We start from the raw sequence: 23,997 nt of genomic DNA on the forward strand, positions 1-23,997 counted from the left end.
GAGGTATGCTTAGGATCATGAGCAGTTCCTTTCCTTCTCCATACTCTTCTCTTCCCATCACTCTGGTACAAGTTCATCTTGGTCTCATCTGTCCATAGGATGTTCCAGAACTGTGAAGGCTTCTTTAGATGTCGTTTGGCAAACTCTAATCTGGCCTTCCTGTTTTTGAGGCTCACCAATGGTTTACATCTTGTGGTGAACCCTCTGTATTCACTCTGGTGAAGTCTTCTCTTGATTGTTGACTTTGACACACATACACCTACCTCGTGGAGAGTGTTCTAGATCTGGAGAACTATTTTGAAGGGTGTTTTCTTCACCAGGGAAATAATTCTTCGGTCATCCACCACAGTTGTTTTCCGTGGTCTTCCGGGTCTTTTGGTGTTGCGTTCCTCATTTTTAAGAATGTTCCAAACAGTTGTTTTGGCCACGTCTAATGTTTTTGCTATCTCTCTGATGGGTTTGTTTTGTTCTTTCAGCCTAATGGTGGCTTGCTTCACCGATAGTGACAGCTCTTTGGATCTCATCTTGAGAGTTGACAGCAACAGATCCCAAATGCAAATATCACACTTGTAATGAGCTCTGGACCTTTCATCTGCTCATTGTAATTGGGATAATGAGGGAATAACACACACCTGGCCATGGAACAGCTGAGAAGCCAATTGTCCCATTACTTTTGGTCCCTTAACAAGTGGGAGGCACATATGCAAACTGTTGTAATTCCTGCACCGTTCACCTGATTTGGATGTAAATACCTCAAATTAAAGCTGACAGTCTGCAGGTAAAGCACATCCTGTTCGTTTCACTTCAAATCCATTGTGGTGGTGTAAAGAGCCAAACATGTTAGAATTGTGTCAATGTCCCAATATTTATGGACCTGACTGTATATATTATCAGTGATGAGCAGCATGGGAAATATTCGAATTCGCGATATTTTGTGAATATTTTGTAGAATATTCGTCATATATTCGCGTAATCGAGAATTCGCGATTATTTTCCTAATTGCGAAAATCGGCAATGTAATATTTGCGTAAAGCGCGCGCAGTACAGGCGTGGGTCACTTTTGCGACATTTTCCAAGCTGCTAGAAGTTTCCTGAGACTGGAGAAAACCGTTGACACGGCAGAACATTACAATGGCTTTATATGCAGATAGAGTGCTCCAATATACTCGCCATTGCGAAATCGGCACTAATGATGCGAATATTTTGGCGCAATACGTGAAACTTCACATTTTAGCAGGTCTGCATGTATGTATGGAAAGCAGAACCTATCAGCTACACTATATCAGGATATAACCTACACTGACTATCTGTATTATATATATGAGCTATCTAATGTAATGAGTGGAAAGCACAGAGCACAGCAATAACACTGCTGTCTGTCTCAGAACTGCAAGAAATGGCTGCTGGGGAGGTTCTTATATAGTAAGGGGTGGGCAGCTTTCCTATTGGTTGCTAGGGATGTTGCTAAGCTCAGACAAAGACATTGCAGCCATCTGATTGGCCCACAAGCAAGAAGGGAGGTTACTGATGAAAATAAATCAAAAATATTCAAAAATACAAATATATATATAGCACTATATTCTAAATATTCGCAAATTGTGAAAGTGCCGATATTCGTGATTAATATTCGCGCCTAACACTAATATTGGTGCCTTATTTTTTAAATGCACCAAGACGTTATTCCTTTACTGTACATAACCTTTTTTTCTATGTACAGTGACATCATCATGTTTATTTCCTATGTAGTGACATCATCATGTTTATTTCCTATGTTCTGTGACATCACTATGTTTATTTCCTATGTTCTGTGACATCACTGTGTTTATTTCCTATGTACAGTGACATCACTGTTTATTTCTTATGTTCTGTGACATCACTGTTTATTTCCTATGTTCTGTGACATCACTATGTTAATAACCCCTGTACTGTGACATCATTGTATGCATTATACCTTTATTGTCACGTCGCTGTTTATTCTCATGTGCTGTGTCATTATTCTATTATGATGCTGTTTATCTATGTAATATGACATCATTACAGTTTACATAACCCTTGTATTCTTGTGTTGTGATTATTATATGTGTATTGTGATATTACTGTGTGCACTATTCTTGTATTATGATGTGGAGCTTTTTGTCCCTGCACTGTGACATCACTGTGGCCCTTAACATTTGGCTATGGCAACTAACATTATTTCTATACTGTGACATCACCATGCACATCATTCCTATACTGTGACATCACCATGCACATTATTTCTATACTGTGACATCACTATGAACATTATTCCTATACTGTGACATCACCATGCACATTATTTCTATACTGTGACATCACCATGCACATTATTTCTATACTGTGACATCACTATGAACATCATTCCTATACTGTGACATCACCATGCACATCATTCCTATACTGTGACATCACCATGCACATTATTTCTATACTGTGACATCACCATGCACATTATTCCTATACTGTGACATCACCATGCACATCATTCCTATACTGTGACATCACTATGAACATCATTCCTATACTGTGACATCACCATGCACATCATTCCTATACTGTGACATCACCATGCACATCATTCCTATACTGTGACATCACCATGCACATCATTCCTATACTGTGACATCACCATGCACATCATTCCTATACTGTGACATCACCATGCACATTATTCCTATACTGTGACATCACCATGCACATCATTCCTATACTGTGACATCACCATGCACATCATTCCTATACTGTGACATCACCATGCACATCATTCCTATACTGTGACATCACCATGCACATCATTCCTATACTGTGACATCACCATGCACATCATTTCTATACTGTGACATCACCATGCACATTATTCCTATACTGTGACATCACCATGCACATCATTTCTATACTGTGACATCACCATGCACATTATTCCTATACTGTGACATCACCATGCACATTATTCCTATACTGTGACATCACCATGCACATTATTCCTATACTGTGACATCACCATGCACATCATTCCTATACTGTGACATCACCATGCACATTATTCCTATACTGTGACATCACCATGCACATCATTCCTATACTGTGACATCACCATGCACATCATTTATATACTGTGACATCACCGTGCACATCATTTATATACTGTGACATCACCGTGCACATTATTCCTATACTGTGACATCACCATGCACATCATTTATATACTGTGACATCACCATGCACATCATTCCTATACTGTGACATCACCATGCACATCATTCCTATACTGTGACATCACTGTGCACATCATTCCTATACTGTGACATCACCGTGCACATCATTCCTATACTGTGACATCACCATGCACATCATTCCTATACTGTGACATCACTGTGCACATCATTCCTATACTGTGACATCACCGTGCACATCATTCCTATACTGTGACATCACCATGCACATTATTCCTATACTGTGACATCACCATGCACATCATTTCTATACTGTGACATCACCATGCACATCATTCCTATACTGTGACATCACCGTGCACATTATTCCTATACTGTGACATCACCATGCACATCATTTATATACTGTGACATCACCGTGCACATTATTCCTATACTGTGACATCACCGTGCACATTATTTCTATACTGTGACATCACCATGCACATCATTCCTATACTGTGACATCACCATGCACATTATTCCTATACTGTGACATCACTATGAACATCATTTCTATACTGTGACATCACCATGCACATCATTCCTATACTGTGACATCACCATGCACATTATTCCTATACTGTGACATCACTATGAACATCATTTCTATACTGTGACATCACCATGCACATCATTCCTATACTGTGACATCACCATGCACATTATTCCTATACTGTGACATCACCATGCACATTATTCCTATACTGTGACATCACCATGCACATTATTCCTATACTGTGACATCACCATGCACATTATTCCTATACTGTGACATCACCATGCACATTATTCCTATACTGTGACATCACCATGCACATTATTCCTATACTGTGACATCACTATGCACATCATTTCTATACTGTGACATCACCATGCACATCATTTCTATACTGTGACATCACCATGCACATTATTCCTATACTGTGACATCACCATGCACATTATTCCTATACTGTGACATCACCATGCACATTATTCCTATACTGTGACATCACCATGCACATTATTCCTATACTGTGACATCACCGTGCACATCATTCCTATACTGTGACATCACCATGCACATCATTTCTATACTGTGACATCACCATGCACATCATTCCTATACTGTGACATCACCATGCACATTATTCCTATACTGTGACATCACCATGCACATCATTCCTATACTGTGACATCACCATGCACATCATTCCTATACTGTGACATCACCATGCACATTATTCCTATACTGTGACATCACCATGCACATCATTCCTATACTGTGACATCACCATGCACATTATTCCTATATTGTGACATCACCATGCACATTATTCCTATACTGTGACATCACCGTGCACATCATTCCTATACTGTGACATCACCATGCACATCATTTCTATACTGTGACATCACCATGCACATTATTCCTATACTGTGACATCACCATGCACATCATTCCTATACTGTGACATCACCGTGCACATCATTCCTATACTGTGACATCACCGTGCACATCATTCCTATACTGTGACATCACCATGCACATCATTCCTATACTGTGACATCACCATGCACATCATTCCTATACTGTGACATCACCGTGCACATTATTCCTATACTGTGACATCACCATGCACATTATTTCTATACTGTGACATCACCATGCACATCATTCCTATACTGTGACATCACCGTGCACATTATTCCTATACTGTGACATCACCATGCACATTAATCCTATACTGTGACATCACCATGCACATCATTTATATACTGTGACATCACCATGCACATTATTTATATACTGTGACATCACCATGCACATCATTTATATACTGTGACATCACCATGCACATCATTCCTATACTGTGACATCACCATGCACATTATTCCTATACTGTGACATCACCGTGCACATTATTCCTATACTGTGACATCACCGTGCACATTATTCCTATACTGTGACATCACCATGCACATCATTCTTATACTGTGACATCACCGTGCACATTATTCCTATACTGTGACATCACTGTGCACATTATTCCTATACTGTGACATCACCATGCACATTATTCCTATACTGTGACATCACCATGCACATCATTTATATACTGTGACATCACTGTGCACATTATTCCTATACTGTGACATCACCGTGCACATTATTCCTATACTGTGACATCACCATGCACATTATTCCTATACTGTGACATCACTATGAACATTATTTCTATACTGTGACATCACCGTGCACATTATTCCTATACTGTGACATCACCGTGCACATTATTCCTATACTGTGACATCACCATGCACATCATTCCTATACTGTGACATCACCATGCACATCATTTATATACTGTGACATCACCATGCACATTATTCCTATACTGTGACATCACCATGCACATTATTCCTATACTGTGACATCACCATGCACATCATTTATATACTGTGACATCACCATGCACATTATTCCTATACTGTGACATCACTGCTGACAATAACCCTTTGTTTTTGCTCACATATAGTTTTGTGAGGATAGGACAGACCATCCATGTGAGTTAGTGGGTCCTATCTCCAGAACAGCAGACTGCGCATGTGCTCCTATGGGAGTTCTCGTTTAGTGAGCGCTGGCTACTTTCAGAAGTCCCATATCGGTGAAGGTGGAGCGCACTGAGCGTGGATGACCACCTCTGCATTCACCGCTATAGGACTGAGCCAGCGCTCGGCTGTTTTTGGGACTCCCATGGTGATTAGTGGAGGGTGGTCACAATTGTGCGGTGTGTGCGCTCATTCTGGAGATATGACCCGGTCCCATTGGTGAGACTTGCACCTATCTGACATGGATGGCATATCACCTATCTCCCAGATACAAATACCCCTTTAATAAAGAATTTTTAAAAAGCAGGAGACTAGAGAGAAAAATGAGTCCGAGAAGATCTCAGGGTGCGGTACAATCAGTATGGGGTCTGAATGGAACCTGAACCTCTACAATCTAGATAACAAATTCCAAGTACGTCCCGGACCCCTGATCCCCCAGACCTAAATACAATGGAGCCTCTGTGGGACCAGCTCGATAGTCGGGTTCGCTCTATGGGTCCATCTAATATCTGTCTGTCCATGTAATATCTATTATCTCATATCTATCTATGTAATATCTAAAAATCTATCTATCTATCTATGTAATATCTAAAAATCTATCTATCTATCTATCTATCTCATATCTATCTATCTATCTCATATCTATCTATCTATCTATCTATCTATCTATCTATCTATCTATCTATCTATTATCTCATATCTATCTATGTAATATCTAAAAATCTATCTATCTCATATCTATCTATATCTATCTATCTATCTATTATCTATATCTATCTATCTATCTATCTATCTATCTATCTATCTAATATCTATCTATCTATCTATCTATCTATCTATCTATCTATCTAATATCTATCTATCTATCTATCTATCTATCTATCTCATATCTATCTATCTAATATCTATCTATCTATCTATCTATCTATCTCATATCTATCTATCTATCTATCTATCTATCTATCTCATATCTATCTCATATCTAAAAATCTATCTATCTCCTATCTATATATCTAATATATATTATCTATCTATACATCCATATACCCCATCTATCTATCTAAATTCTATCAATTATCTATCTTTCCATTTATCTATCTATCTATCTATCTATCTATCTCTCTATCTCTCCATCCCTCCCTCCCTCTATCTCTCCATCCATCCCTCCCTCTATCTCTCCATCCATCCTTCCTTCCATCCATCCTTCCTTCCATCCATCCCTCCATCCATCCATCTCTCCATCCATCCATCCATCCATCCATCCATCCATCCATCCATCTCTCCATCTCTCCATCCATCCTTCCATCCATCCCTCCATCCATCCATCCATCCATCCATCTCTCCATCTCTCCATCCATCCTTCCTTCCATCCATCCTTCCTTCCATCCATCCATCCATCCCTCCATCCATCCTTCCTTCCATCCATCCTTCCATCCATCCATCCCTCCATCCATCCTTCCTTCCATCCATCCCTCCATCTCTCCATCCATCCTTCCTTCCATCCATCCCTCCATCCATCCATCTCTCCATCTCTCCATCCATCCTTCCTTCCATCCATCCTTCCTTCCATCCATCCCTCCATCCATCCATCTCTCCATCCATCCTTCCTTCCATCCATCCATCCCTCCCATCCATCCATCCCTCCCATCCATCCATCCATCCATCCATCCATCCTTCCTTCCTTCCTTCCATCCATCCCTCCATCCTTCCTTCCTTCCATCCCTCCATCCATCCCACCATCCTTCCTTCCATAGATCCCTCCATCCATCCCTCCATCCATCCATCCATCCATCCTTCCCTCCATCCTTCCTTCCATCCATCCATCCCTCCATCCATCCCTCCCTCCATCCATCCATCCCTCCCTCCCTCCATCCATCCTTCCTTCCATCCATCCCTCCATCCCTCCATCCCTCCATCCCTCCATCCTTCCATCCCTCCATCCTTCCTTCCTTCCCTCCATCCATCCCTCCATCCTTCCTTCCTTCCTTCCATCCATCCCTCCATCCTTCCCTCCATCCTTCCTTCCATCCCTCCATCCCTCCCTCAGTGACATGTAGAAGTTTCTCTTCTCCCCCCTCTCCTCACATTCAGTATACAGGGCTGAGGCCGGTCATGTGTTTCGCCGCAATGCACCCTGGGACTGTTAGTCCTTTGCTTCCTCGATCGCTGTGTGCTCTATGAGAGTAGAACTACAATCCCCAGACGCGGCCCGCCGTCTCCTCCATGTCCTGACTCGGGGCTCAGGCAGTCGCGGTGGCGGAGGGTCGGTGGCCTCCGCAGACTTCCGGGCGTCCTGCTCCCGGCTGCAGACATCTGAGGGGCTGCACACGGTGGTCGCACAGGGAGTGGACGTGTGGGCAGTGCTGCTGGAGGGGGTCAGGGTACGTGTCCATATGGGGGGGGGACAATGGGGTGCTGCTGGGTGCTCACAGGTGGGTGGGGGCAGGAGCTGCAGGTGAGGGCTGAGCTGGACACGGACGTCTCCTGTAGTCAGAAACTTGTCTCTCCTTAAAGGGGGAATCCAGTGTAAACCCCTCACAGCTCCACGGTGACGTCTGTGATCTCAGGGACCACCTCTCATCTCCAGGGTGTTAACCCCTTGGATTCTGCAAAGAAATGTCTTTGACTGCTCTGTTATGGGGGCGCTGCTGCAGGCCGGCTCTGTTATGGGGGGCGCTGCTGCAGGCCGGCTCTGTTATGGGGGGCGCTGGTGCAGGCTGGCTCTGTAATGGGGGCGCTGGTGCAGGCTGGCTCTGTAATGGGGGCGCTGGTGCAGGCTGGCTCTGTTATGGGGGGCGCTGGTGCAGGCCGGCTCTGTAATGGGGGCGCTGGTGCAGGCTGGCTCTTGTTATGGGGGCGCTGGTGCAGGCTGGCTCTTGTTATGGGGGCGCTGGTGCAGGCTGGCTCTTGTTATGGGGGCGCTGGTGCAGGCTGGCTCTTGTTATGGGGGCGCTGGTGCAGGCCGGCTCTGTTATGGGGGGCGCTGGTGCAGGCCGGCTCTGTAATGGGGGCGCTGGTGCAGGCTGGCTCTGTAATGGGGGCGCTGGTGCAGGCTGGCTCTGTTATGGGGGGCGCTGGTGCAGGCCGGCTCTGTAATGGGGGCGCTGGTGCAGGCCGGCTCTTGTTATGGGGGCGCTGGTGCAGGCTGGCTCTTGTTATGGGGGCGCTGGTGCAGGCTGGCTCTTGTTATGGGGGCGCTGGTGCAGGCCGGCTCTGTTATGGGGGGCGCTGGTGCAGGCCGGCTCTGTAATGGGGGCGCTGGTGCAGGCTGGCTCTTGTTATGGGGGCGCTGGTGCAGGCTGGCTCTTGTTATGGGGGCGCTGGTGCAGGCTGGCTCTTGTTATGGGGGCGCTGGTGCAGGCCGGCTCTGTTATGGGGGGCGCTGGTGCAGGCCGGCTCTGTTATGGGGGGCGCTGGTGCAGGCCGGCTCTGTTATGGGGGGCGCTGGTGCAGGCCGGCTCTGTTATGGGGGGCGCTGGTGCAGGCCGGCTCTGTAATGGGGGCGCTGGGGCAGGCCGGCTCTGTAATGGGGGCGCTGGGGCAGGCCGGCTCTGTAATGGGGGCGCTGGGGCAGGCCGGCTCTGTAATGGGGGCCGCTGGTGCAGGCCGGCTCTTGTTATGGGGGCGCTGGTGCAGGCCGGCTCTTGTTATGGGGGCGCTGGTGCAGGCCGGCTCTTGTAATGGGGGCGCTGGGGCAGGCCGGCTCTGTAATGGGGGCGCTGGGGCAGGCCGGCTCTGTAATGGGGGCCGCTGGGGCAGGCCGGCTCTGTTATGGGGGGCGCTGGTGCAGGCCGGCTCTGTAATGGGGGGCGCTGGGGCAGGCCGGCTCTGTTATGGGGGGCGCTGGTGCAGGCCGGCTCTGTTATGGGGGGCGCTGGTGCAGGCCGGCTCTGTTATGGGGGCGCTGGTGCAGGCCGGCTCTGTTATGGGGGCGCTGGTGCAGGCCGGCTCTGTTATGGGGGCGCTGCTGCAGGCCGGCTCTGTTATGGGGGGCGCTGGCGCAGGCCGGCTCTGTTATGGGGGCGCTGCTGAACCTTGGTCATGTTATCGGGGCGTCAGGCTGGCCTCATGTTAATTTGGACGTTCATGTACTACAGTTTTCTATGATCCGGAATATTTGATAATCCGACACCTCTCAGGTATGATGCGGCACACAACCCCCAGCATCCGAAAATGAAGGTTACGGCAGCAGCTCTCATCACTGTGTATATAGGTCGTCCAATACACTGCACCGACCCCTCTCCCTTATAGTGACTGACTGCAATGCATTGTCTACAATGGCTCCTCCTAGTGGTGGCTCCAGGGCACTGGCAATATGTAACCTTCCCTATGTAATACATGCATTTTTATTTTAAAGGGACCTGGCGTTCTAATGGAGAAATGTACTAAGAGTGCTGCCTCTGACGTCAAGCGGACGCCCCCTGCTGCCATGGAGGTAACACGTCTTCTGTAGGATCAGAATATTCCACTAAAATATAATGAGCTCAGTCGTCTTGTTCTTTATGACGGGGTCTGGAAACAGAGGGTGGTGGCCATTGCAGCTACCACGGAGGCTGGCCACCACATCATCTGGTCCTGGTAATGCCCTCTTTCATTACAGGGGAGGTATAACATAGGCATAAAGCTTATGTGTTGCCGGGGTCCCACTAAAAGAGGACACTACTTGTCATGTGTGGATTTTTAGCCAATCACATTACTTCTGTGCCGTGGAGTTGGCTAAAATGTGAGTCTCCAGCAAACAGGCAAAGTATTAGCGCCGATATTCCCTATCAGTGTGCAGGGGTCCTGTATACTTAAAGAGGTTATCTGGGACTTAGATACTGAAGGCCTGTCCTCAGGATGGGCCATCAATATGAGATTCGTGGAGGTCTGGCTTCCTGATTGAGAGTCGGACCCCCTCTGATCTCATATTGATTCCCTGTCCTCAGGATGGGTCATCAATACGAGATTAGTGGGGATTCGACTACCTGATTGATGACACATTGGCGCTCTGGTGAAGAGGCCTTATGGAGAGGTGAGGCTTCTTGGTACAGAGGATTGGTGTCCCTGATTGAGGAGACCTTGGTGCTTTGGTGAAGAGGCCTCATGGAGAGGTGAGGCTTCTTGGTACAGAAGATTGGTTTCCCTGATTGAGGAGACCTTGGTGCTTTGGTGAAAAGGCCTTATGGAGAGGTGAGGCTTCTTGGTACAGAGGATTGGTGTCCCTGATTCAGGAGACCTTGCTGCTTTGGTGAAGAGGCCTTATGGAGAGGTGAGACTTCTTGGTACAGAGGATTGGTGTCTCTGATTGAGGAGACCTTGCTGCTCTGGTGAAGAGGCCTTATAGAGAGGTGAGGCTTCTTGGTACAGAGGAATGGTGTCCCTGATTGATGACACATTGGCGCTCTGGTGAAGAGGCCTCATGGAGAGGTGAGGCTTCTTGGTACAGAGGATTGGTGTCCCTGATTGAGGAGACCTTGGTGCTTTGGTGAAGAGGCCTCATGGAGAGGTGAGGCTTCTTGGTACAGAAGATTGGTTTCCCTGATTGAGGAGACCTTGGTGCTTTGGTGAAAAGGCCTTATGGAGAGGTGAGGCTTCTTGGTACAGAGGATTGGTGTCCCTGATTCAGGAGACCTTGCTGCTTTGGTGAAGAGGCCTTATGGAGAGGTGAGACTTCTTGGTACAGAGGATTGGTGTCTCTGATTGAGGAGACCTTGCTGCTCTGGTGAAGAGGCCTTATGGAGAGGTGAGGCTTCTTGGTACAGAGGATTGGTGTCTCTGATTGAGGAGACCTTGCTGCTCTGGTGAAGAGGGCCTTATGGAGAGGTGAGGCTTCTTGGTACAGAGGATTGGTTTCCCTGATTGAGGAGACCTTGGTGCTCTGGTGAAGAGGCCTTATGGAGAGGTGAGGCTTCTTGGTACAGAGGATTGGTGTCCCTGATTGAGGAGACCTTGCTGCTCTGGTGAAGAGGCCTTATGGAGAGGTGAGGCTTCTTGGTACAGAGGATTGGTGTCCCTGATTGAGGAGACCTTGGTGCTCTGGTGAAGAGGCTTTATGGAGAGGTGAGGCCGCTTGGTACAGATGATTATTGGTGGAGACAGGAGTCGGACCCCCACTGATCTCATATTGATGGCCCAATCTGAGGAACCGTCATTAATAGAGGCGACAGGAACTGATCATAGCCGCACCAAACAGCACCTGACATCTCAGCTTTCTGGACCTCTGAGTGTAATGAATGGGATAATGAGCTTAAAATGGGTCTTCAGTGTCTAGAGTATTGATGCCATTTGTCATCAGTATCAGATCAGTGGGGGTCCGACTCCCAAGACCCCCGCTGATCAGCTGTTTTTTCAGGTGCCAGAAGGCATCTTTCACCGTGTAGTGACAGTAGATTTGTTTATTGGGAGATGAGCTGCAGTACCCGACATGGCCACTACAGCGGATGGTACCTTCTGCTTCTGGCTCTGTACACTCCTGAAGAAATCTGCTGATCGTTGAGGGTGCTGGGAGTTGGACCCTCTCTTATCTGGAATTTATGACCTGTCCTGAGGATAGGCCATCAGTATTTGTCCAGGGTGAGGGGCAGGATGAGCAGAAATGGCTGCCAGTAGTGTTTTGAGGGAGCCTCTGCTATTGTGTAAATGAGAGGTTTCCATCCAGTGCCTCTCCAGCAGTAGTAAGACTACAACTCCCAGCATTATGATTGCCGTGGGACTTCTGTGAAGAATGTCAGGGTGCCATGGCACAGCTTACATATTTCTACCTCTGAATTATAAGGCGCTGTGGAATACGGTGGCACTATATATTATATATATTGCGGTTTTGCTTTCAGGAAACCATGAAACCGGAGGAGGCCACAGTCTGCTTCTCGGTAGAAGAGCTAGACTCCTTGGAAGATCGTGAAAAGGAGCGTTACAAAAGTGCAGAGACGAAGATTCATCAGCGTCCAAACTTAGTGGGTGAGATGAACGAGGAATATGCAACCCCTTCATTATATTTTTTGGAGGAGGGCACCATATGGAAACCGGGGGCTTTCGGCCCTGTGAACTTTTATCACTTCTGCTTCGCCAGTGGGTGGTCCTAAGCCCGGCAAATGCTCCAGCACTCCTCCTTAAACCCTGCCTTATGCCATCCCCTTTCTTGTCGATTGATGAGTCCAGTATTGTTCCAGCACCGTGCAATCCTGGGGGGAGACTACTGCGCATGTGCCACCCACAGGTTCGCATGGGGCAGGCACAAAATTTCATTATCTCAATAGGGTTTCATAGAACAAGGCTGGATCAACACTGGAACCATCAATCAACCCAAAGGAGTAGGCATAGGGCAGCGTTTACTGAGGACACCCTGAGCACTTGTCGGGCTTGGGACCGCTTACTGGGAACTTTTGAGCTCATTTGTCAATGACCAGAATGGTATGTTTCCAAAATTCTGTACCTCGGATGGGGACATAAACGAGGCACACTTGTATGTAGTCATGACAGAAGCTTATAACCAGGAGTATACTCCATTAGATCGAAAATTACACCCCCACATTTAAAAAGAATTAAAGGGGTTGTTCCATGATTTATGTAAAAAATAAATACCAGACATCATATAGTACATGACAATATCCTTCTAACAAAGCTAGAGCCAGCCCTGTACCTCACATGGATCCAGAACTCCCATGTGCGGAGGTGTAATGTCTGGTGTTATAGCGCCTGAAGGTGTAACATCTGGAAGTATAACGTCTGGTCACTGGAGGTGTTACATCTGGAGGTATAGTGCCTGGTGGGGTAATGTCTGGAGGTATAGTGCATGGCGGGCTAATGTCTGGAGGTATAGTGCCTGGTGGGGTCATGTCTGGAGGTATAGTGCCTGGTGGTGTAATGTCTGGAGGTATAGTGCCTGGCGGGCTAATGTCTGGAGGTGTAGTGCCTGGTGGGGTAATGTCTGGAGGTATAGTGCCTGGCGGGGTAATGTCTGGAGGTATAGTGCCTGGCGGGGTAATGTCTGGAGGTATAGTGCCTGGCGGGGTAATGTCTGGAGGTATAGTGCCTGGCGGGGTAATGTCTGGAGGTATAGTGCCTGGCGGGGTAATGTCTGGAGGTATAGTGCCTGGCGGGGTAATGTCTGGAGGTATAGTGCCTGGCGGGGTCATGTCTGGAGGTATAGTGCCTGGCGGGGTCATGTCTGGAGGTATAGTGCCTGGCGGGGTAATGTCTGGAGGTATAGTGCCTGGCGGGGTAATGTCTGGAGGTATAGTGCCTGGCGGGGTAATGTCTGGAGGTATAGTGCCTGGCGGGGTAATGTCTGGAGGTATAGTGCCTGGCGGGGTCATGTCTGGAGGTATAGTGCCTGGCGGGGTCATGTCTGGAGGTGTAACATCTGGAGGTGTAACATCTTGAGGTATAATGTTTGAAGGTCTAATGTCTGGTGGTATATTGTCTGGAGGTGTTACGTCTAGTGTCTGGAAGTATAACATTGAGAGGTGTAATGTCTGGCGGTATAATGTCTAAATGTGTAATGTCTGGTCTCTGGAGGTATAACATCTGGAGCCATAATGTCTGGCGGTATAGTGTTTGGTATTAAGCAGTTGATCAGCAGGCATGCAGATTGGAGTACTACGATACTGACAGCGCATGCGCCAAATAAACTTTTGTATTATATCACTTAATTTCCCAAACAATCACTAGAGCAGTGATGGCGAACCTATGGCACGGCGCACTATGAACAGCACAGGCAGCGCACTGAATGTAGGCAGGATATTGTAAATAAATGATAAAGTACATGGACGATATTCTATATTGGACTGTAGTATTCAAGGTAAATTGCTGTGTTGGAACTTTGCAATAAATAAGTGGGTTTATGTTGCAGTTTGGGCACTCGGTCTGTAAAAGGTTCGCCATCACTGCACTAGAGTGTTCCAAATTTAATGCAAAGGTGAAGTGTCTAAAAATAAAAGGAACATGAAATAATAAAAAACATAAAGTGCAGTGTGCCTCCTAGCGCTAATTATTTATGCTAATAAGCACTATTTATCCATGCGCCCCTTCTGTTTGTCTTAGTGCAGGTGCAGCTCATCACGAGTTTATGGATGGTTTAGTTATGTAGTTACCTGTTTGTTTATGCATCTGTTCAGCTCTTTGCACTTTGCACCTCATTTATATTTGGAGGGTTGGCGCCATCTAGTGATTATCTGGCTGATTAACCTCTTAAGGACATAGGGCGTACAGGTACGCCCTTGTGCCCTGGTACTTAAGGACACAGGGCGTACATGTACGCCCTGTGTATTTTCGATCACTGCCGTGCGGCTGGCAGTGATCGGAACCCGGTGCCTGCTCAAATCATCGAGCAGGCACCTAGGCTAAATGCGCGGGGGGGTCCCGTGACCCCCCCATGTCGGCGATCGCGGCAAACCGCAGGTCAATTCAGACCTGCGGTTTGCTGCGATTTCTGAAGTTTCTGGTCCCCGCAGTCCCTGACCGCAGGGATCAGAAACTTTATATGCCATAAAAAAAGTTTTATTTACCCCCCCCTGCACCCCCGAATGATTTTTATGGTGGCGGGAGGTGCAGGGGGAGGGTTGCGGGCGGTGTGGGCGGTGCGGGAGGCGGGCGGTGCGGCAGGCGGGATCGCGATCCCCCGCCCGCCTCCCCTTGTATAATCGTTGGTGTCTAGTGGGGATACCAGGGTGCCAGCACATTGCTGGCACCCTGGTATAAACGGCTGACATCTGCGATGCGATGTCAGCCGTTTAACCCTTTCCATACAGCGGTCCGTACGGACCGCTGTATGGAAAAGGTTAACAGCGCAGGGAGCTCCCTCCCTCTCCCATCGGGGGGCTGCTGTGCCTTTGCAGCCCCCCGATGGGGAGGGAGAGAGCCCCCAGAGAGCCCCCCGAGAGATCCCCTCCTTACCCTTCCCCGTCTGCGAAGTTCTGAGCAGTACTGAGCAGACGGGGAAGGTTCCCATGGCAACAGGACGCCTCTCAGGCGTCCTGCTGTCCATGGTGCTGAACAGATCTGTGCTGAATGGCATAGATCTGTTCAGTGTAAGTAAAATACAGTACAGAACAATATATATTGTACTGTACTGTATTATTCAGACATCAGACCCACTGGATCTTCAAGAACCAAGTGGGTCTGGGTCAAAAAAAAGTGAATAAAAGTGAAAAAAAAGTAAAAATCAAAAAACACATTTATCACTGATAAAAAATGAAAAAAATAAAATTCCCTACACATGTTTGGTATCGCCGCGTCCGTAACGACCTGATCTATAAAACGGTCATGTTACTTTACCCGAACGGTGAACACCATAAAAATAAAAAATAAAAAACTATGATGAAATTGAAATTTTGCCCACCTTACTTCCCAAAAAAGGTAATAAAAGTGATCAAAAAAGTCGCATGTACGCCAAAATTGTAACAATCAAACCGTCATCTCATCCCGCAAAAATCATACCCTACCCAAGATAATCGCCCAAAAACTGAAAAAACTATGGCTCTTAGACTATGGAAACACTAAAACATGATTTTTTTTGTTTCAAAAATGAAATCATTGTGTAAAACTTACATAAATAAAAAAAAAGTATACATATTAGGTATCGCCGCGTCCGTATCGCCCGGCTCTATAAAAATATCACATGATCTAACCCCTCAGATGACCACCGTAAAAAAATAAAAATAAAAACGGTGTAAAAAAAGCCATTTTTTGTCATCTTACGTCACAAAAAGTGTAATAGCAAGCAATCAAAAAGTCATATGCACCCCAAAATAGATGCCAATCAAACCGTCATCTCATCCCGCAAAAAATGAGACCCTACTTAAGATAATCGCCCAAAAACTGAAAAAACTATGGCTCTTAGACTATGGAGACACTAAAACATTTTTTTGGTTTTAAAAATGAAATCATTGTGTAAAACGTACATAAATAAAAAAAATTGTATACATATTAGGTATCTCCGCGTCCGTGACAACCTGCTCTATAAAATTACCACATGATCTAACCTGTCAGATGAATGTTGTAAATAACAAAAAAAAAACGGTGCCAAAAAAGCTATTTCTTGTTACCTTGCCGCACAAAAAGTGTAATATAGAGCAACCAAAAATCATATGTACCCTAAACTAGTACCAACAAAACTGCCACCCTATCCCGTAGTTTCTAAAATGGGGTCACTTTTTTGGAGTTTCTACTCTAGGGGTGCATCAGGGGGGCTTCAAATGGGACATGGTGTCAAAAAAACCAGTCCAGCAAAATATGCCTTCCAAAAACCATATGGTGTTCCTTTCCTTCTGCGCCCTGCCATGTGCCCGTACAGCTGTTTACGACCACATATGGGGTGTTTCTGTAAACTACAGAATTAGGGCCATAAATAATGAGTTTTGTTTGGCTGTTAACCCTTGCTTTGTAACTGGAAAAAAAATATTAAAATGGAAAATCTGCCAAAAAAGTGAAATTTTGAAATTGTATCTCTATTTTCCATTAAATCTTGTGCAACACCTAAAGGGTTAACAAAGTTTGTAAAATCAGTTTTGAATACCTTGAGGGGTGTAGTTTCTTAGATGGGGTCACTTTTATGGAGTTTATAATCTAGGGGTGCATCAGGGGGGCTTCAAATGGGACATGGTGCCAAAAAAACAGTCCAGCAAAATCAGCCCTCCAAAAACCAAACGGCGCACCTTTCACTCTACGCCCCGCTGTGTGCCCGTACAGTAGTTTACGGCCACATATGGGGTGTTTCTGTAAACAGCAGAGTCAGGGCAATAAAGATACAGTCTTGTTTGGCTGTTAACCCTTGCTTTGTTAGTGGAAAAAATGGGTTAAAATGGAAAATTAGGCAAAAAAATGAAATTCTCAAATTTCATCGCCATTTGCCAATAACTCTTGTGCAACACCTAAAGGGTTAACGACGTATGTAAAATCAGTTTTGAATACCTTGAGGGGTGTAGTTTCTTAGATGGGGTCACTTTTAGGGAGTTTCTCCTCTAGGGGTGCATCAGGGGGCTTCAAATGGGACATGGTGTAAATAAACCAGTCCATAAAAATCAGCCTTCCAAAAACCAAACGGCGCACCTTTCACTCTACGCCCCGCTGTGTGGCCGTACAGTAGTTTACGGCCACATATTGGGTGTTTCTGTAAATGGCAGAGTCAGGGCAATAAAGATACAGTCTTGTTTGGCTGTTAACCCTTGCTTTGTTAGTGGAAAAAATGGGTTAAAATGAAAAATTAGACAAAAAAATGAAATTCTCAAATTTCCTCCCTATTTGCCAATAACTCTTGTGCAACACCTAAAGGGTTAACAACGTATGCAAAATCAGTTTTGAATACCTTGAGGGGTGTAGTTTCTTAGATGGGGTCATTTTTGGGTGGTTTCTATAATGTAAGCCTCGCAAAGTGACTTGAGACCTGAACTGGTCCCTAGAAATTGAGTTTTTGTAAATTTCGGAAAAATTTCAAGATTTGCTTCTAAACTTCTAAGCCTTATAACATCCCCAAAAAATAAAATATCATTCCCAAAACAATTCAAACATGAAGTAGACATATGGGGAATGTAAAGTCATCACAATTTTTGGGGGTATTACTATGTATTACAGAAGTAGAGAAACTGAAACTTTGAAATTTGCTAATTTTTTTCAAATTTTTGTTAAATTAGGTATTTTTTGGTGCAAAAAAAATTTTTTTTTTGACTCCATTTTACCAGTGTCATGAAGTACAATATGTGACGAAAAAACAATCTCAGAACGGCCTGGATAAGTCAAACCGTTTTAAAGTTATCAGCACTTAAAGGGACTCTGGTCAGATTTTCAAAAAATGGCCTGGTCCTAAGGTGTAAAAAGGCTGTGTCCTTAAGGGGTTAACAGTTATTCTTTCCTTCACTTTGCACTCTCAGTATCTTAGTCGCCGCCAGACATCTTACCACCAGGCGGGGAGTTATAATTCTAAATGGGGCCTCACTTTTTTGGATGCCCGTCTGGGCACTACCTAGACAACTCGCCTCTATCTCACCAATGCATAGCCGTTCACACAGGGGGGTCAGGCTCTGCCAGTGGCACAGCAGCATTTGCAATCTTGTTGTTCCATATCTTATGATCTCCTTTTGTGATAATACCTCTTATCATGTCGTATAATATGCTTTCACCGTGTGGCGCATTTGTGTTTCTACGTTAAACCCCATCTATTTCATGTTTTCTCAGGTTACCTGTATGTGAAGCCAGAGACGGTTCCCAAAATCCACCGCGGAGAAGAGCTGTGTGTGAGCAGTGACTTGTACACACATAGGAGAAAAAGGAGCGTCCTGCCCTCCTCAGGTATAGAAATGCACCGCAACAATTTCTGGCTGATTTCAATATCCCTGCTTTCTGTCAGTGAACTAAAAACAATCATCCTGAGGTTAAAAACCGTGACCTGGCTTGTAACAGAATGTCAAAGCCAGGGGCGTACATAGAAATCAATGGCCCTATAGAAAGAATCTAAATTGGGCCCCCATGCCCCATTCATAGCTCCTCCCACTACCCGTTCCGGGCCAGTATATACAGCAGTGTACTGATATGAGGTATAAATTACAGCTCGTACCTCCCATATCAGTACACTGCTGTATATACTATATATCTGTACACACTGCATCTATTATACCTCGTACCTCACATATCAGTACACTGCTGTATATACTATATATCTGTACACACTGCATCTATTATACCTCATACCTCACATATCAGTACACTGCTGTATATACTATATATCTGTACACACTGCATCTATTATACCTCGTACCTCACATATCAGTACACTGCTGTATATACTATATATCTGTACACATTGCATCTCTTTTGTACCTCACATATCAGTACACTTGTGTATATACTATATATCTGTACACACTGCATCTCTTATACCTCTTACCTCACATATCAGTACACTGCTGTATATACTATATATCTGGGCCTTTGGTCCATTGCGGGCTTCTTTTCCCCACGGCCCCATAGCAGCTGCATGGTCTGCCTCTATTGGAGGTACGAGAGAGTAAAAACGGATTCCTGCTCCGGAGCTTCAAAACCAGTATGGACAATCTTGTATATAAAATCTTTATTTAGTTAAAATGCGCACTGGATAGGAACAACGTGTTTCGGGGAGGCTATAGTCTCCTTCCTCAGGTTAACATTAATAATCCCCTATTACTCTAATAATACCCTATTGTGCGCCCCCTTCTTTAAACTCTAGGCACGTCCACACTACAAAAAATCTATTGGAGGTACGCCACTGGTCAAAGCTCTCTCTGTAGCTATGTGACAAGGTTTGTAGGCAAGAGTGCTCCAGTTCAGTGACTTCAAGCAGAGACTTTGCACATAGTGAGGAAATGACTAACAATCCATGTTAGAAAGTGGCACAACTTCTCATTTTACCACCATTTTGTCATATGCATCCCACAATCTCATCTGCTTGGGCAGCAGATGCCTACCATTGGTTTCTGCAGTAATCTTGGCATGGATTTTCCTCTAGATATATGTTTTTACCAAAAAGTTGTAAAGAACCAGTATAAAAATGTGGCCTTATCTTTTTTTTCTTTGGTCCAGGGGAACCCTTAGGTAAAGACGATGGGTGCCACTCTCCGAGCCAGTCCACTGCAGATACTCGGAGAGCTTTATCAAGAGTCCGGAGAAAACAGGGCAGATATACAGCCGGTTTAGCTGAGGGGTCAAGGCCTAGTAAAACCGAGAGCAAAGCAGATACAGAAGGCCTACCATCCAATAATGATGATAACACAGACACTGTGGAAACCAAGAGTGACCCAGCACCCAAAGAATACACATGTAGTGAGTGTGGGGACTGCTTTGAGGAGCAGGCAGCTTTACTTGTGCACAAAGCAGCCCACACTGAGGAAAATAACTCAACCAAACACGATAGGAGCCTGACTCCTACTAGACATCATGGAGTCCAGACAGGTGAACATACTGGCAGCCGTCTACGGCATAGAAAGCATGTCTCATACACTCCAGACAAAATGGTGTCAAAAAGGACTCGGGCAGAACCAAAAACTTACACATGCAAAGAGTGTGGCAAGAGCTTTACCCAAAATGCCAGCCTCATTGTCCACAGACGGACCCATACAGGAGAAAAACCTCATACCTGCAAAATTTGCCTAAAAAGCTTCATCAGTGGGTCATACTTGGTCATGCACCAAAGAGTCCACACGGGGGAGAAGCCGTATGTCTGTAGCGACTGTGGTAAACGGTTTATCAGCAGCTCAAATCTCATCATCCACCAGAGGGTCCACACTGGGGAGAAGCCATATCTCTGCACTGAATGTGGCAAATGCTTTGGCCACAGTTCACATTTGGTGAGACACCAGAAGGTCCACACAGGAGAGCGGCCTTTCACTTGCGCCGAATGTGGAAAGTCCTTCTCTCGAAGTTCACATTTGGTCAGACATCAGACCATTCACATGAGAGGTCCTGCAAACCCAGCTGTGTGACCTCCTTCCAACACAGGTTTCTTGAGAAACTGTTGTAGACTGTATTATGGATGTACTTTTCAGTTGTATATTTGTCATTGTCTTGCAGTATCTAAAGACGTTTATGTGCGTGATCCACATAAACCGAACATTTTGACCTTGAGATACCATCTATAACCCTTGACAAGCTGACTGAGATGAAATACATGTTGGCGCCAACTATTTGTTTAGGATGTCTCATGTCCATGTACCCTCTTATAAGGAGGTCCCCTGCCCAGGGCTAAAAAGAAAAGCACTTGTTCTGAATAACTTGGCATACCCATGTTATTACAGGGGGAACATGCATGTGCTGGCATCTCCTTGTGGAGAGCCTGCTTCAAGAAAGGGGATCTTGTCTTGGTGGACAACCACTTTCATGACACCGATGCTCAACCAAATTCCCTCTTGCCCATAATTATTAAATAGGTTTTCCAGTAAGTCAAAATGGATGAGCCACCCTTAGGATCAATCATCAATATTAGGTCTGTGGGGGTCCAGCTTTCAACAACCCCATGATCAGCTGTTTGATAGACCTGTAATTCTCACTGGAGAGCCCAGGCCCTTTCAAACAGCTGATTGGCGGAAGTTGGACCCCAACTGATCTAATTTGGACATCCTAGCATAGGCCATCTGTTTGGTAGTCCTGGCTAACTTCCTTATCTATATATGTTATATGGCTGTTTTTTTGCCAGGAGGGTAGACTTTTCAAGCTTCTGCTGCATTCATAGTATTTGTTTAATCTCGTGAGGTTTACCATTTTGTAGCCATGGCCTTAACAGGGTTATGCCATGAATTAAAACCTCTCTGCTGCTCTGATCTCTTCACTTTCTGTGGGTGGGCATCAGCTTGTCCCATGTGACCATCGAGCACCTGCATCTTCCAGGAGTGCAATGTGGTGAGCTCTTGTTAACCTCTCACTTTCCTACATTGAAAGTAGTCCCTCACTCACGGTCCTTGTGATTTCACTAATAAATGGCATGTAATGCAATTCCTCTATCTACTGTCTAGTGAGAGATACAGTTATATAGAATTTCGAAGGGATGAATGAAAGGTGTCCAGGATGCCGGCACTGAGAAGCGGGAAGCTACAGAACATGTCAGTCCACCACTGAGTGCAGGAGAAGGTGGACCAGAAAGATAAACAGCAGGGCCGTTTTTAAAAAAAAAAAATATATTGAATGTATATATTAATCATTTGAAATGTCCTGTTCATTGCAAAGTAATACTTCTAAAAGAAAGTAAGGTAACACAGTGGTAAATTCATAGAGGAAATCTGCAAATTGAATGTGTTTTTTTTTCCAGCCGAAATGTGGTGCCATCTAATCCAGTAATGAATAGTCATGCTCTAAAAATGGGCAAGCGTAAGGATCTGAGTGACTTTGACAGGGGACAATGGCTAAAAAACTGGATCGGAGTATCTCCAAATCAACAGGTATTGGTAAGTGATAGGAATCTCTGAGTCCCACTTGGTACCCCTGGCACCAAACTTCTAGTATCGGCTTGGTTTGAGTCCTTTTCTGACGTCAGGAGAGCGCTTCACTCAGTAGGTAACGAAAGACACAACAGTGATGTACTGAATGAACACTCTTTATTTTTAATGCACACAGGTTATATAGAGGGGGCTTTACCCTCTTTATTAGCATCATCGTATGTTATGTATTTAACCTATCATATTAACACGTTTCATTCTACGTTTACAGAAAGAGAAACAAAAACGGAACTTCCATATTAGGAATATTGTCCGGGAGTAGTGCCAAAGAGATAAGATTCAGGGTTACAGAGAATAGAAACCTTACAGTATATTAGTTTCACAGCAATCAGAGTTAGTACCTAACATAGAAATGAAACTTCAGCAAAAAGCAGAATTGATTTTGACATAATAAAGAACATGGATTCCTTTCAAATCCCCTCTTAGAACCTTTAGTGGATCACACTACATGGTTCTTTCCTTTCTTGTCCTTTTTCTCTCTATACGATATTAGGTAATTCTTATACCCATCTGGGCTTCGATCCTCCTGGGGTACAGTAGTCTGATATAATGACATATTAGAGAGCCCTTTTTCTAGCATTCGTCTCACACAGGGAATAACACATAATGCTACTACACCTATTACTACAATTACTATTAGTATGACAATCCCTAGTTGCATGAGACCTTGTTTCCAATTTGTGAACCACCCAAAGTATTGATCCCATGGATTATTTATACCTGAGTTCTTTTTCAGTTCTACTGACAGATCTTCAAGCTTTTTTATAGCTATTGTGACCTTACCAGTGGGGCCAGTATTATTTGGTATGTATGTGCAGCAGGAGGTTGGATCAGTCAATACTCGGCACACTCCGCCCTTCTCTGCAAGAATCATATCCAACACCATTAGATTCTGGAATGTCATGATTGAGTCCGCTTGTAGTTCTTCTGCTACCCCTAGAAATGCATCTCTGGTATAGTTTACAAACCTTTGCTGATTGTAGTATATGTAATTTATCCAATCCACATTTTTATTCACAGTAATGATGGGAAATATTGATTCAAATCCGGCGGCTACTTGATCTCTAGCTTTGAACTCATCTGGGACCCCTCTTGGAACACCTATTGCATCTATATACACATGGGGATCAAAACTTGAAAGGGGGGCGCTTCTTTTGTTTCTCTTTAGCACCCCTTTGTCTATAATATCTGATTCCGTAAAAATGTGCATGTTCATTATAGCTTTGGCAAGCACA

The 23,997-nt window shown here is 45.0% G+C and overlaps 1 protein-coding gene across 2 annotated transcripts; it reads left to right on the forward strand.

Moving 5' to 3' along the window:
• Positions 1-7,960: 7,960 nt before the first annotated feature.
• Positions 7,961-22,403, forward strand: LOC120982083 (zinc finger protein 189-like). Of its 2 annotated transcripts, none has more exons than XM_040412001.1 (5): positions 7,961-8,206; positions 10,183-10,260; positions 12,638-12,764; positions 18,978-19,091; positions 20,358-22,403. In XM_040412001.1, exons 1-5 carry the CDS (start codon positions 8,003-8,005, stop codon positions 21,254-21,256), a joined length of 1,422 nt encoding a protein of 473 aa, XP_040267935.1. In that variant the 5' UTR covers positions 7,961-8,002; the 3' UTR covers positions 21,257-22,403. The 2 variants fall into 2 exon arrangements, with proteins under 2 accessions (XP_040267935.1, XP_040267936.1); XM_040412002.1 differs by having other exon boundaries at positions 7,978-8,167.
• Positions 22,404-23,997: the final 1,594 nt, after the last annotated feature.

Source organism: Bufo bufo, chromosome 11 (genome assembly GCF_905171765.1).
Source record: "Bufo bufo chromosome 11, aBufBuf1.1, whole genome shotgun sequence".
Taxonomy (NCBI): domain Eukaryota; kingdom Metazoa; phylum Chordata; class Amphibia; order Anura; family Bufonidae; genus Bufo; species Bufo bufo.